Raw genomic sequence first — 13,788 nt, forward strand, 5'->3', positions numbered from 1 at the left:
CATCTCTAGAACATATTGTGGAAGCTATCGACTCTAATGACCTGTTCACAAACAATTTGTTTATGGTAAGCTTGAAATGCTAGGTGCCCAGTGCTTAGGGTCCAGCCAGACTGCACTCAGTGTAGGAGTCAAGAAGGAGCAGGGCAAAGGTGGCTGTATACCAGCTTTGTACTTTATGAATCTCTGCAGCTGCGAAGGACTAGTTTGGCTTCTCAGGTTAGTTCGAGTATCCTCAGCATAGCTCTAATTTGCACAAGTTAGTAATAACCCAAAGGGGGCACTTGTGCTCGCCATGGATCACTAGAGCACAGCCACTTTGTGGCCGCATCCACAACATACCTCCTATGTCATGCCAGGGGAATCAGCTGTGCAGTTAGGCCAAATTTACTACCTCTCTACACCACCAAAGTGGCACAAAAGGGCTGTGTCAGATCTGGCCCTATATCTGCAGTGTGTACTAAACACTTACATAATAGCTGGAGAAAGGTTTACAATTATTACTAGCACTGCAAATATACAGAAGCTTTACTCACATAGAACGAAACATATATGAATTAACAAAACACAAACATTAAAATGAATAAAACACATATTAACGAAACAAAATCACAAAGAAGTCTCCATTGACACTGCAAGTAAAATATATCCTGAGTCAGATCACCAACTGGTATAACATGTCATAATTCCACTGACTTCAGTTGAACTATGACATTTTACACAGGTTGAGGATCTATCCCCGTGTTCTCATTTGCTGGTAATGCACATTGTATTTATGGATAAAGCATTTACTAGGAAGTGTCCTGTGTGAAACATGCAGCTATCGCGTGCGCTCTGCAATGCAAGGAAGGCAGTAATGAAAGCAAGGACTAGAGGATATAATAAGAATGTATTTTAAGGTAAAACAAATAATGTACATTAAAATGACTTCCAATGTTCTCATATATCTACCACTCCATATGGGCAAACATCAAATAAAAAAAGTTGACAACTGTCTATTTTAATTTGAGACCTCCTATCTGACATGCTGATTCTTGTACTTATTTTTCAAAAGTGAACCATATTGTACCTCATTATGGCTGGTAAATGCTGTCTTTTCTATTTCACAAGTTCCCAGGGCTTTAATTTTAGTCACTTGACTTTTTCGAGCATTGTAAGTAACATTGCATTTCCCAGAGACGTCCACCTTGAAAAAGAGAAGGGAAAAAAAAGTATTTTCAGTGTCACCCGTTTCTCATTTGTTATTTTTGTTTCTTTTTCTCTCCTACACACACATGCCCACTTGGCTCGATGGCCGGCTTGCAGTCTTTGAAACTAGGTAGGCACCTACAGGAGTCTTAACAACACATCCATAGGCAATTATCCGAATTCATCTGTTGTGTTGTAGAGCGCACTCCAAAGATCAGGGGCGACCCTAGACCAAAGGCGTCACAGGGGAGGAGCATCTTTGGTACCCTCCCATTTGTTAAACTCTTTAATACCTTATTTTTTATTGCATTTGTAGCCCATTTCATGACTTGGATTCATGATTTGCATGCATGATGTATCCACATACGGAACACCTGAAACATTTTGCTTCAAACATTCTATTTTGCATTTTGTTGCTAACAACAAAAAACAGCATCCCAAGCCAGCACCCCCTAAACCTGGCATATCAGGTGGTTGCCTGGGTCACCTGCCTCTAAATCCAGCCCTGCCAAAGATCATCTATTTTCTCAGCTCTTGGGTGCTTGTATGTGAGATGGTGCACTGTTTGAGGTTGATTTTCATTTTGTATTCATTATTTTCTAGTCTGGGGGGATAAAAGAGTCCACTGGTTTTACTTTTGTTTGTACAATTGTGTTTTTAATTTATGCAATGAGTTCTTCCTCTTGGCTGGGCAGAGATTATTTTGAATAAAATCCATGTGTAGCAAAGTAAACAATCAAATGTGAGTTCATAAAAAGCTGACTATAATGGCACTGCACTTGCCAGTGCTGGACTGAATTTGGGCAAGACTCTGGCCTTGTCCACGTTCAAAGTTTCATGAGCTTAGCTAAACGTATTATTTAAACCGACGTACTTAAACCATTGCTAACTCTGTGTGGACACTCTTAATTCTATTTAGTTTAAGTTGATTCTTTACTGAATTAAACTAAATTGAAACAATTTAGGACTTTTAAATAAAATTAAGTGTGTCCACACAGTGTTAGCTCTGGTTTCACTAAATTAGTTTTTAACCCATATAAAGTTGAACTTCTGCAACTTAGAATGTAGCCAAACACAGTGTAACCAAATGCTCCCCCAATAAATTTTCAATCACAAGTTCAAATATAAAGAAAAGGTCAAATTCTGTCCTGGGCTTTAAATACTTCTGAAGTCAATGGGAGCCACATATATGCATTGTAGGACTGAACCGGACTCTGACCATTGATCTGATTATCTCTATATTGCTGATGTAGTACAGTACCTCCTTGGCAGCACCAGAGTGCAGCTGTATCTGAAATAGGCTAGCCAGACCTCTCTTGAGATTTTGAATTACGGCAGGTTCATTTTTATAGGAGTAGAAGTTTTTAACCTGTGGATACAAAAACAAACAGTAAATCTATACATCTGATTAAATCAGAGAAACACTGTGTGATCCCATGTAAACTTCCTTCCGGTTTCCAGAGTTCAGCTCAAGAAACTGAACTTTGTGCACATTATTGGACCTCATCCTGTAGTTCTTACTTAAGCAAAACCCCACTGACTGCAGGATCCAGCCCATAACCGAAGGGGGTGATGATGTTTCAAGCCTCTGGCAATAACTAAATAAGGCCTCATTTCAGAGGACATCCTTCCCATGTGCTAATGAGATAGAATTTAGAAGGGAAATGGAAAACTAAATATAAGATCACAAGTGGTTCACTCTTACATGCAGATTAAAATGGGCCCCTAAAGCATTATTCTTTTTAAAGATGTAGGTTAAACCATCACATGGCTTCACATCCCATAGTAATCCCTTCATATCCCATTCCTTCACAACATACATCTAGTACCTATTGTACTTTAACCACAGGTTACAATAAGTCAGAATGAATCATAACTAAATCAGAGTTGGAGAGACTTAAATGACGTGTCCAGCATGCTTCCACCTTTGAACCAGAAAGGATGACTGTTGCATCCGAGCTTTTACTTTAGTAACAAAAGACTTTGCACCGTCAGTCTGCATTCAAGGAGTTGTTACACTGTCCTTTTTTCTAGAAACTGTAAGCGTAATCAATATGTTATCTCTGTGTTAATACTGCAACATTGAAGGGAACATGTGGAAGAGGAGATCCTATCATTGTGATGGGATAGAGTAGTTGGCAAGAAAAAGAGTTTATAGAAAGCGCTATATGGAAAACTACATCTCAGTACGAGAGCCGCATCTGCCAACATATTTGCAGTGTATGGAGAGCAGATGTGTTTACATTGTATTATTTTGATGCTTTAATCCTGATTCAGAGAGATGTACAGTTGAAAACCAGTGCCATCCTCTTTCTTTTTACATTTTGTAAAACTGATGACAAGACTAAGTTTGAAACTTACTGAGCAGGCCTGATGGCCTCTGCAACTGGGCAGGTCAAACTGACAGCCCGTGTGTGTGCTAGAACCTATTTACAGCAATAAGATCTTTCAGATAGTCACTGGCTGCAGATGCGAGAGCAAGTGCTGCTCTGCTGTGACCCAGTGGATGGGCGTAACCTTGGCTTTACCCTCCCCACTCATTGGCCAGAGTAGCTGGCTGGGCACACTGGGGAGAATAAGATGCTCCATGAAAGGGGGTGAAGTAATTTATTCCTTCCCCTGAACAAACAGGAGCATTATGACACACTGAGTCACAATGGGTTCTTTGAGCTGTTCTTGTGGCAGTGTAGCTCTGTCCTGTCCTTTTCTCGGGCCAGGTTGTAAAATGACAATCCAGCCCATTGCCAGTGGAAGAGAAAACATGTTTTTTTTCTGATTCTTGATGAAAATTCCATAGTACAGGACAAAACAGAAGATTTCAGATTTTCGATATGAGGATATTTTATGTAATTATTTTGTAACCAGTGGAGCTCTGCATGATAATCTGAAGTGAGTGCTGTGTTGCATGGTGATCTCAGATAAACTTTTCATAAACGCCTAAGTAACTTAGAGCCTACACATTTTCAAAAGTGAATTAGGCACTCAGCAGCCTATCTCATTGAATATTCAGAGATTTGCCTATCCTACCTAATTAACTTATCTGATGATGATAATTTGCACTAACACTGCTGTAGCCAGTAATGATATACTCAAGTACATATATCACCTGAGTGATTAGCACTGCTCCAGACTAGACTCAGTATTGTCTGCCTTCATGGTAAATAATATCGGCTTTTCTCCCTCTATATCTTGGCTGAAATCCTGGCCACAGTGAAATCAGTCACAAAACTCCCACTGACTTCAATAGAACTAGGATTTTATCCCTTATCATTGGATGGTATCATTCATTTTTGCAGCTTTGGGTACCCCCTTTACACTGATGACTTCCAATCCACCTCCTCCTCTCTGTTCCTCTGGGATGCTGTGGCCTGCTTTCTCTGCTGTGCCTAGCAGGCTCTGTGGGCTGGAGTTTTATTGGTCCTAGCTAGGAACTAAGCTACATATTCATGAACGCCATCTACTGGCACTTTATCCATTAACTATTTACATATATACAGACACAGAGCACTCTCCTAACACAAGAAGCCAGCAGTCGAGGAGGCACCTTATGTTCTCCCCACAATGCACCCAAATAAGGGTAAGTCACAGTCTAGCTCAAAATGGATATATTTTATGTACAAAAATAAGACACCATCATGCATTATTAACTCTAAAAAGACAACACATTACTAAATCTTTTCATGCCAACAAGAAATTACTGGTTCAAAGTTTCCCCAAGGAATATGCATGAACTTTAAAAGGCAGGGACTTACCTTTCCACGGCTCCACTGGAGAACTATCGGCCTTTGTAAAGCTGACAGATATTCTTTTCCAATTATATTCTCTGTGTGTTTCCCTTTAAATATGTTTTTTGCTGCTGGCCGTTCATTCACATTTTCAATCTTAACATCTTTTATCTAGAAAAGTGAAAAAGAATAATAATGTAGGGTGCAGTCTTGCATTGGCAGGGCAATGGATGGACAAAATCACCTAATAGGTCTTTTCATTCTGTTATTCGCCTTCCCTTGTATCTATGTAACAGAAGTAGGTCCAGATTTTCAAGAGAGAGTCAGAACCCACCATTGAAGAGAGGTTTTTCAAAGCAGCTCAGCTCACATGTAGGCACCTATGTGAAGTGGTGAGATTTTCAGAAGTACCTAACAAATCTCATTGCTCTCAGCAAGAGCTGCTGGATGCTGAGCACTTCTGAAAATCTGGTCACCTCATGTTGGTGCCTAAATGGAAGGTTTTGGGTGCTGAGCTGTTTTGAAAATCTGGCCTATAATGTACGACATAGTGAACTTATATTCTGTAGACAGCTACTGAATCTAAGAAACTAATTTTAGTTGGTGAGACTCCGACAGGATGACAGACTTAGTTGGTGATATGCTCATCTTCTAAAAAGAATCGTACCCCAACAGGAAACATTTCTTCAAGATCTGTCTGCCTATACAGTCGATTAAACAGAACTTCCTAGAATATCTGTGATTCCTAATATTGTTTATAACAGGGTCAGACATAATGACAGTTTGATAAGGCAGTCAGAGCTTTTTTGTATAGACTGATCTCGGAAAACTGCTTATTTTTAGTTTGGATGGAGTTTTGTTTAGAATCTGAGCATCACCCCAGCAAAGTATAACCACTCCAGTAAACAAAACATTACATGGTGTCAAAATATTACATATGTTACACAGACACAATGGAGGACATGTCATAGAATCAAAACTTAGAGATGGAAAGAACCTATTCAATTACCTTGTTCACCTGGGGATGTCTCCTACAACAATAGGAGGTGCTCACAACCTTGCGGGACCTGGTCTTTGCCCCCCACATATCTTGTTTCAGCAACTGCTAGTTTTCTCACTTGTAGATGTGCAACAATCTTTGTTTGAGTAATTCCAATTTTGATAAACACTCTAATTTACCATACATGGCACAAAGCAGCACACAATGGGAATTAGACTACTGAATAAAGGGGGGAGGGTTAAGTAATTTGTCTGCTTTTATATGCTGTAGTTTGAAAACTTACTGTAATTTTGATCAACTGGTCATCATCATTGTTGGGGTTTCTCCATACTAGGTTGACATCCACACCGGATGAAATCCGGTAGCCCGCACTATCCTCTGGTGAGCCTTTAACCCTATTGATAAGCACTTCAGTGGAATAGGCAAATTTGTATAGCTTGTCATTATTTATTCTTGGTCCTGTATTGTGCCCTGTTTGGAAAGAGAGAGACAAAAAATGCACATGGCATCATTTTAGTAATCACCACAGGCCCAAATAATCTATCATTTTCTCTCTCAAACATGTAGAATCAGCTTTAGAAGAACTAAAGACCTTTTCTCTAAAAAAGGATTCAAGGTCTAATCCTGCAATCTTTATTGATTTGCATGACTTTGATTAGATATCTTTTGTGAGTAAAACAATTAGGATTTGTCTTTCATCTTTCAGACTAGAATGTCCATAAAAATCTTTGTTGTAACTTTACACAGAGATATAAAAAGATTTGGCTTAGATTCAAATTCTTCCCTTTGGCTAGGTTTTTAGAACAATGAACTCAAAGTGAGCTGAGAATATAAAGAATTTTCTGTTGCTAGAAAGCACTTTGTTTGGCAACCTGAGAAGTGCTGAGTGCCCTGATCTCTCATGGGAATTAATGGAAGTTGAAGGCACTCAGCCTATATTAGGAATCACTCCTCATCTTTCAGGATCTTGCCTGTAGTCACTGTAGTGAGACTCCATCCAAGGGATAACACAAAGGAAAGTAATGAAGAGGAGTAGAAAACAATGTTGTTGCTTTCTCATTCAGAACAGTAAATCCATGTTCTTCAAATAAAATATCTCTTGGACTTGTTACTCAATATTGTTACATTTGACCACACAATATATTTTAAAAGACACACACCCCAAAAATAAATAAATAAAGGGACTCACAGACCCAGCTTTCAAATTAGGCATCTAATTTAGGACACCCGCTTCCATATATATGCTCCTATTGACACTTACTGTGCTTCTGCACTGGCAGAAATTGCACACATTATTCCCAGCATTTCAGCTCCACTATTGCTAATGTACGTGGACGCTGGAGTGTGTAGGCAAGGCTCAAGGGTTTTTTTATCAGCTAATCCTGCTCAGTGCCCCATGCCCTGTCCTCTCCTCCCTTCTCCTCTGCATGGCAATGTCAGGGGTACACATCACACCCCAGTTCCACTGTCAAGGATCCCTCCACAGCCTCAGAAGTAGGAGCCAGCTTTCCCTCTATAGGCCTGAGAGGACAGCCACTCTGCATGGAATTTTCACTCACTTTAATTGCAGCATGTGGAAAGGTTGCACTGTTTGACCCTTACGATGTCTTGAGGAAAGTGTTTGTTGTTAAAGGGATGCTATCCATTGGAATTTTTTTAACTGACTAGTTGTGTTTTTTTTAAATTCAGTGTCTGGTAGCACACCTTTTAAATAGTATGCCCTGAAATAAATGTAAAATTCCCTTTAAATATTTTCTGTGGTTTTTCTCCTCTCTTGCTGATGGCTATAAACGTCTCTTCTGCAAGGAGGAATTGACTAATTCACTCATCACATAGAGAGTGGGGATGGGGTTGGGGACAAGTATTTGACTGACTACATACAAAGAACTGCCAAAGGCACAAAGTAAACTAACTGGACAAAAATGAGATTCCCCCTTGCCCTCCAGACAGCTTTCAGTTATAATGATTTGATGTTCTACTTGTAACTAAAGAGGGCTGACTCCTAGGGGACTCTAATCCTACACCAATGGGAGCTTCGGCATGGACTTCAGTGAGTGCAGGATCAGACCCTTACTGCCGAAGCTGCATTCAAAACTCTGCAACGGAGTTAAACCAGCAAAGGTAGTATTGTTTTCTACAGGAGGGATGAGTAAGTCTCCTGGCAAACAGAAAAGGAAAATCCACCAGACAGATTCGCAAACAAACTGGAACTCAGTCACTGTGTTCTAGGGTCCTGTCGGAGAATTGACAGTGCCAGGGTTTCCTAATTTGTGTAATGTCTTGCACCATTTGATATGACTTGGCTACATAAAAGTTTCAATACATCTAATCAAGAAAAAATGCAAAGTATTTGTTTATTCAGATGGCAGATAGGTAAAAGTTTAAATTCTTTCTTTGATTATTAGATACAGGTTGAAGATCCATCATGACAGGATAGATTTCTTTTAAAGAAATCAAGTGTTCAGCGGTAGAAAAAATCTCTCAAGGCACTTTACACTCCCATTTTTTGGTCAAATGTTTTCAGATGTGATAGTCAATAGCTTGTTAAGGTAGGGAAGTGAAACATACTTCTCTAAGGCAGACTGTACCCACAAAGAGCCAGATTTTCAATCAGTGTAAACTGGCTTAGTGCCATAGAAGTTCAATAGAACTATACTGATTTGCACCATCTCCGGATCTGGCCCTGAAGCAGCCTCTTTGTTCTGTATATTGTGAACTACTACCCTAGAGCTGAAAGTTGGGTCTGTTGTTTCCTTTTCTTGCTATGGTGTTGCTGGTAAGCACTCCCTTGTGGACGAGGTTTTCCTTTGAAAATCAGAGCTTTAAAAAAAAAGGGCCTGCTCCGCTAAAGATCCATAAGTGCTTCCTGTCAAGTGCTGAGCACCCTCTGCTCCCATCAACTTCAGTGGCAGCTGCAGGTGCTCAGCAATGTAGAAGAGGCTGTCAACGCCTATCGGGAACAGACCCCAATTCCTTGAAATACATCTTTGCTGAAGTCTTGTTGCTTGTTTTAAGTGTACTCTAACTTCGTACAAATTACACTGTTGAGTATTTAATATTTGTTGAGATTGTGGCAGTGAAGTGTGCTACGTGATTTCTAACCACAGAAGATGATACTGTCCTTGCCCGGGAGAGCATACAGTCTAAAAAGGCAAAGACAGATGAAGGGTGGGGGAAAAGACATACAAGTAAAACGATCAGGGCGATGCTGGACATTGTCTTATTAGTTACAGTATATGTTTGTTTGTTCTCTTTAAATTTTCCTTAAATTTAAGCTCACTGCATTCCCTTTTCCCCACCCTTCCTCCACAATTCAGCCCATGTGTATTTTTCTACAGTAGTTCTCATTTAATATTTCCTTCGTGCCCTTCCCGTCCAACGCTGGATCCCCTCTACCCGCAGAGGAGCGATTCACTCATGGAATAAACAGATCAGCAAATGACTTCATCAGCTAGTTTCTTGTGGTAGTCATGGAAGCAATGAGTGTCCAGGAGGGGTTTAAATGAGGGAAGAATAGTGGCTCTGTGCACCACCTCAGCAAGGGCATTCTATGCATCGGAGGCACCACGGAAGAGAGTACAGACACACTGGGTGACAAGGCTGAAGAGGGGATGTGGTGGGAAGACATGATAAGAGGCTAGGGAGGGTAAGTAGGGAAAGGGGCAATCACAAGAAGCATGAACTCACTGCAATAGAAAAGGGCAAGCCAGGGGAGATTAAGGAGGCAGTAGGGTAACATGGTTAGATAAACAGGCGGAGAAGATATTAGAAGCTGTGTTTTATGTGGCCGGGTGATGTTATAGACAAAACCAATACCCAAGATAGTATGTGTATTTTGTAAAGCTATTTCCATCATAAAGAAAACAACAACACTGTTTAGGTAAATAATTAAATCATTATAGTGTGTAATACAAAACGTTACACGGCATTTCTATACCTTGCCAATAGAAACCTCTCTCAAAAATCAGACACTTAGTATTATGCTGCCTTTAGGAGATCTGGGCTGTCAATCCTACCTAATGTTGTGATGTTTATTCCTTTGATCATGTTTCCATTGCAGTCAATGGCAAAACCCTGACTGGCTCAAAGGGGAACAGGACTGGACCCAGATACTGCATTCTGCTATCCTGACTTGGGCTCAGAAATGCCTTCATGGACTATGTCGCTTTCAAGGTGGAGTGCATAACACATAGTTTGACTAGTAGTGTTAAGTGTCTGTCATGAAGGGTAACATGCCAATTCTATAATTAAATCATGATAGTGTATAATACAGAAGGTTACACTCTATGAGCAGAGACAGCTGTTAAATCCTGTGCCTTTTATTAATACATTTGGCACGCACAACATATGCATCTCTAACCACTAGCTGGCTCTAAGACCATAAATTACATTTGCCAGTTCTTATGACATTGGATACCTTTAAAAAACGAAAGCCATCTATTTATCTGAAAACATTTTAAAATGTAACTAAAGCTAGAAACATATCGTGCCCAATTATCTGACTGACTTGAATGTAAAGAATACTCCTTAAGTATTTTTAAGAGGCAGCATGGTCTGGTGGATTGAAAGCCAAGAACTGAATTCTAATCCAAGCTCTGCCATTGACTCACGCTCTAGTCTTGGACAAATCACTTAACCTCTCTGAGTTTCAGCTTCCCCCTCTGTACAATGGAAATAATGATATTTCACAGAGCTGTTCTGATAATTATTTAATGAGTTAATGTTTGTACAGCACACTGGAGATGTAAAGTGCTAAATAGTTTTATTCCAGATTACTTTGTCAGGGAAGAGCTTGGCTAAAATAATGTTATCTAGAAGCTGAGAATAGCAAATACTAGCAGTTCAGCATGTCAGTGAGTAGTTATATATATATATATATATATATATATATATATAAGAAGATGGTTATGGCAGCATAGTGAAATTCACCTACTGGTAGAGGAATTGTATAATGAGCCCTGTGCTTTGCTACTCCTGTGAGGGAAAAGGTGAGCAGAGAAGATGCACAGGAGGCCTCTGCACCCATTGCAAACTGAGGAGGTGGACTCTGGGCTGGCTCCACATACACTGGTGTGGAGGAGAGCAATGGGGCCCAAGTGGCAGTGAGATGGAGGAGCAACTACTTTTGCTGTGCTTACACAGACCAATGGCCTGGATTCTTTACAAGAGGGACAGGAAAGGACAGTAATAACTAGCCCACCGCACAGGCTGCCCCACCACCTGGCCCCATATTGGAGAGAGAACTAATATGGATTTAGGCCACCTGCATAAAACTATACTGATTGCCATTTATTTGAGTTTTCAGACTGTTGCTCTCAGTGCATAGATTTGTGGCACAGAATGCTCTTACATCATTTTCACCCAAAATGTTGATTGATTTGGCCTAAAAGTCTTGTATGTTTACTCCATCGTTTACGAACAGTGGCAGAGTATCCCCACACAGGCATTGTGGAAGGACAGCTTCTACCATAGGCTGGTGACACTGAAGTGTGCGGAGGGACTGCAGTGGAGTCCTGTGTGTGGATTTTATACCCCTGACTCCTGTGCAGAGACCTGCGGAAAGCCATTTTATGTGGGCATCCAGAATTTCACCCTTACAGCTGATCCAACTCCCAATGAAATGAATAGGAATCTTTTAACTGATTTTAATGAGAGCTGGAACAAGCGCATAGGGCTTAGTTCTGCAGAGCTCAGCGCTCTGATCCATCAAAGCTCTTAAACAAGTGCTTTAACTTTAAGCATGTGAGTAGTGCCACTGCCTTTGAAGTCCAAGGAACTGCTTTTGTGTGCTCTGCCCATTTGCAACCCCTTGCAGGACTGAACCTAAAATGGAAATTGTAATAGGACTTTGCTCTTTGATGGCCTTTTTTAATCTGTAGATCTCAAAGTGCTTTACAAAGGAGGATCAGTAGCTTTAGCCCCATTTTACAATAAGGTGAAGTGATTTGCCCAGGGTCACTGGCAGAGCCAAGCCTAGAGTCTTCTGACTCCAAGGCCACTATCCCATGCACTTGCCCCTTTTGCCTTTTCTACAAACTGTGCTGAAACCAACGTTACAAGGGTTTGTGCTGTGTATTTATTTTCATTTAGTAAATACATTTAAAAATCATGCTCCCTGAGAACCATTTAGTATAAGAACTTCCTTTCTTAAGTAAAAAATATACCATTGTACATTCCCCACTGCTACCACCAAGAGATTAACCAAACATAGCATAGACCTACCTTTAACAGAGGCGGAGTATGTGGAAATGATGCAGAGGAAAAGCACAGTAAGAAGAATCATGTTTGACTCTTCTGAGCTCTTGACTACATTAGATGTTAAAGCTACCAAGAAGTGAACTTTTCAGATTGGAGTGAAGTTTGCAAAGAGAGCTTCTGAATCTCCACAGTGTTTATCTAGATGTAATAAAGGTCAGAATCCAAATTCCACACTCAGGTACTAAGTTCATTGATGGTCTTCCAGTTAATCATTAACAACTGAGGTAACTTTTATTGTTCACCTCAGCTTTCATTTTTGAATACTAATCTGATTCAGCCTGGAGGCTGGTAGAGGGGCCCTATCCAATTCCTTAAGAAATCAATGAGAGATTTTCCCCCACTGTTTTTAATGGGAGATGGTTTGAGCACCCAATGGCAGGGGTCCAGATTCTACCACTCTTTTCATTGGGACTCTTTTCACAGGGTCTGGTACTATGCACTGTAGGTCATGATGGCAGAATCTGGCCCAGAGGTAGTAGTACAAGGTATTTTGAGGGCTTTGTTGACAGCAGAAGTACCCCACAATTATAAATGCCTTTGAATAAACAAATGACATTTATTACAGACCTACTCAGACAAAACATCAGTTACTTCTATATTTTATCAAAGAGATTCTATTATAGTTTTTAGAAGCCTCAGCTAGATATTAGTCATCATTAAAATGATAAAAGCTAGAGATTGAAAAGATCTATTATTCTGTTCACTCTGTCCCCCTGCCAGTGAGGTTGTTCCCTACTGTATATTGTTTGTGTGTTTTTTCAAGCCAGTTTTAAACATCTCAAGAAATTAGATTTCCACCACTTCCTTTGGGAAACTCTCCCACAGACCAGTAGGTAGTTTCCCTCTTATATTCAGCATACATTTTTCTTTTCTCAAATTCATTCCATCACACTTCATTATAAATCCCTTTGTACTACCCTAAATATTTCCCCTTCTTCCTTGAGAGTAAATCCTCCCCAAAACTCAGAGGTCATGTCTACACTACACAATTATGTAGACCTAACTTACGTCGACTTAGAGCCAACGCAATCATAAATCGCTTGCGTATGTGCACACTTGGCTCTTTGTGTTGGTGATGCGTGTCCTGACCAGGAGCACTTGTATTGATTGTATTGTCAGTGTGGGACATTCTGGGACAGCTCCTGAAAGCTGGTATCAGTTGACATACGCAACACCGTGTCTACATTGAAATGGCGTTGATCTAGTTCCATTGACAGTGAATCTACACCGCTTGGGGAGGTTGTGTTACTAAAGAGGCTTATAGAGGCACTTCTGTCAGTGGGAACCAAATTTAAGTGAAAACACTTCCACAACTAGGTCAACACAAGGCAGGTTACATCGACCTAACCATGTAGTGTAGACTAGGTCAGAATCCTACAGACATGATGAACAGAAACTTTACTCTCCTACCCTAGGTAATGGAGTGGCAGCGGATCCATTTCACAGCCCCTAAAATAGCCTCAGAGCAATGGTAGCCTCTGCAGTACTTTCATCCCCCACATATGAATGAGGTGAATGGCTAGTGGATGTGTAAATAGGCCCCGTCACCATGTGTCCTTTCTGCATCTCCCCTCACCTCCTTTGTGCACTGGGGTGCATCTGTGCAAGGAGCCTTGAGAA

General features: G+C 40.5%; 1 protein-coding gene across 3 annotated transcripts in view; it reads right to left on the minus strand.

Annotated features, from left to right (window-relative positions):
- Positions 1-12,376, minus strand: part of MTTP (microsomal triglyceride transfer protein) — a 47,553-nt gene extending 35,177 nt beyond the window's left edge. The window contains exons 1-5 of one of the 3 annotated variants that reach the window (XM_067553774.1): positions 12,133-12,375; positions 6,194-6,381; positions 4,938-5,081; positions 2,447-2,554; positions 1,067-1,183 (exon numbers count right to left, since the gene is read on the minus strand). In XM_067553774.1, coding sequence (XP_067409875.1) covers positions 1,067-1,183; positions 2,447-2,554; positions 4,938-5,081; positions 6,194-6,381; positions 12,133-12,193 — 618 coding nt within the window. In that variant the 5' untranslated portion in view covers positions 12,194-12,375. Of the gene's footprint in view, positions 1-1,066; positions 1,184-2,446; positions 2,555-4,937; positions 5,082-6,193; positions 6,382-12,132 lie in introns of all 3 variants that reach the window. The other 2 variants (XM_067553754.1, XM_067553764.1) reach the window with 2 other exon arrangements.
- Between the last annotated feature and the right edge of the window lie 1,412 nt (positions 12,377-13,788).

The sequence above is a fragment of the Emydura macquarii genome, unplaced genomic scaffold (genome assembly GCF_026122565.2).
Source record: "Emydura macquarii macquarii isolate MOO-44397 ecotype Brisbane River unplaced genomic scaffold, CSIRO-AGI_Emac_v2 contig_302, whole genome shotgun sequence".
NCBI lineage: Eukaryota > Metazoa > Chordata > Testudines > Chelidae > Emydura > Emydura macquarii.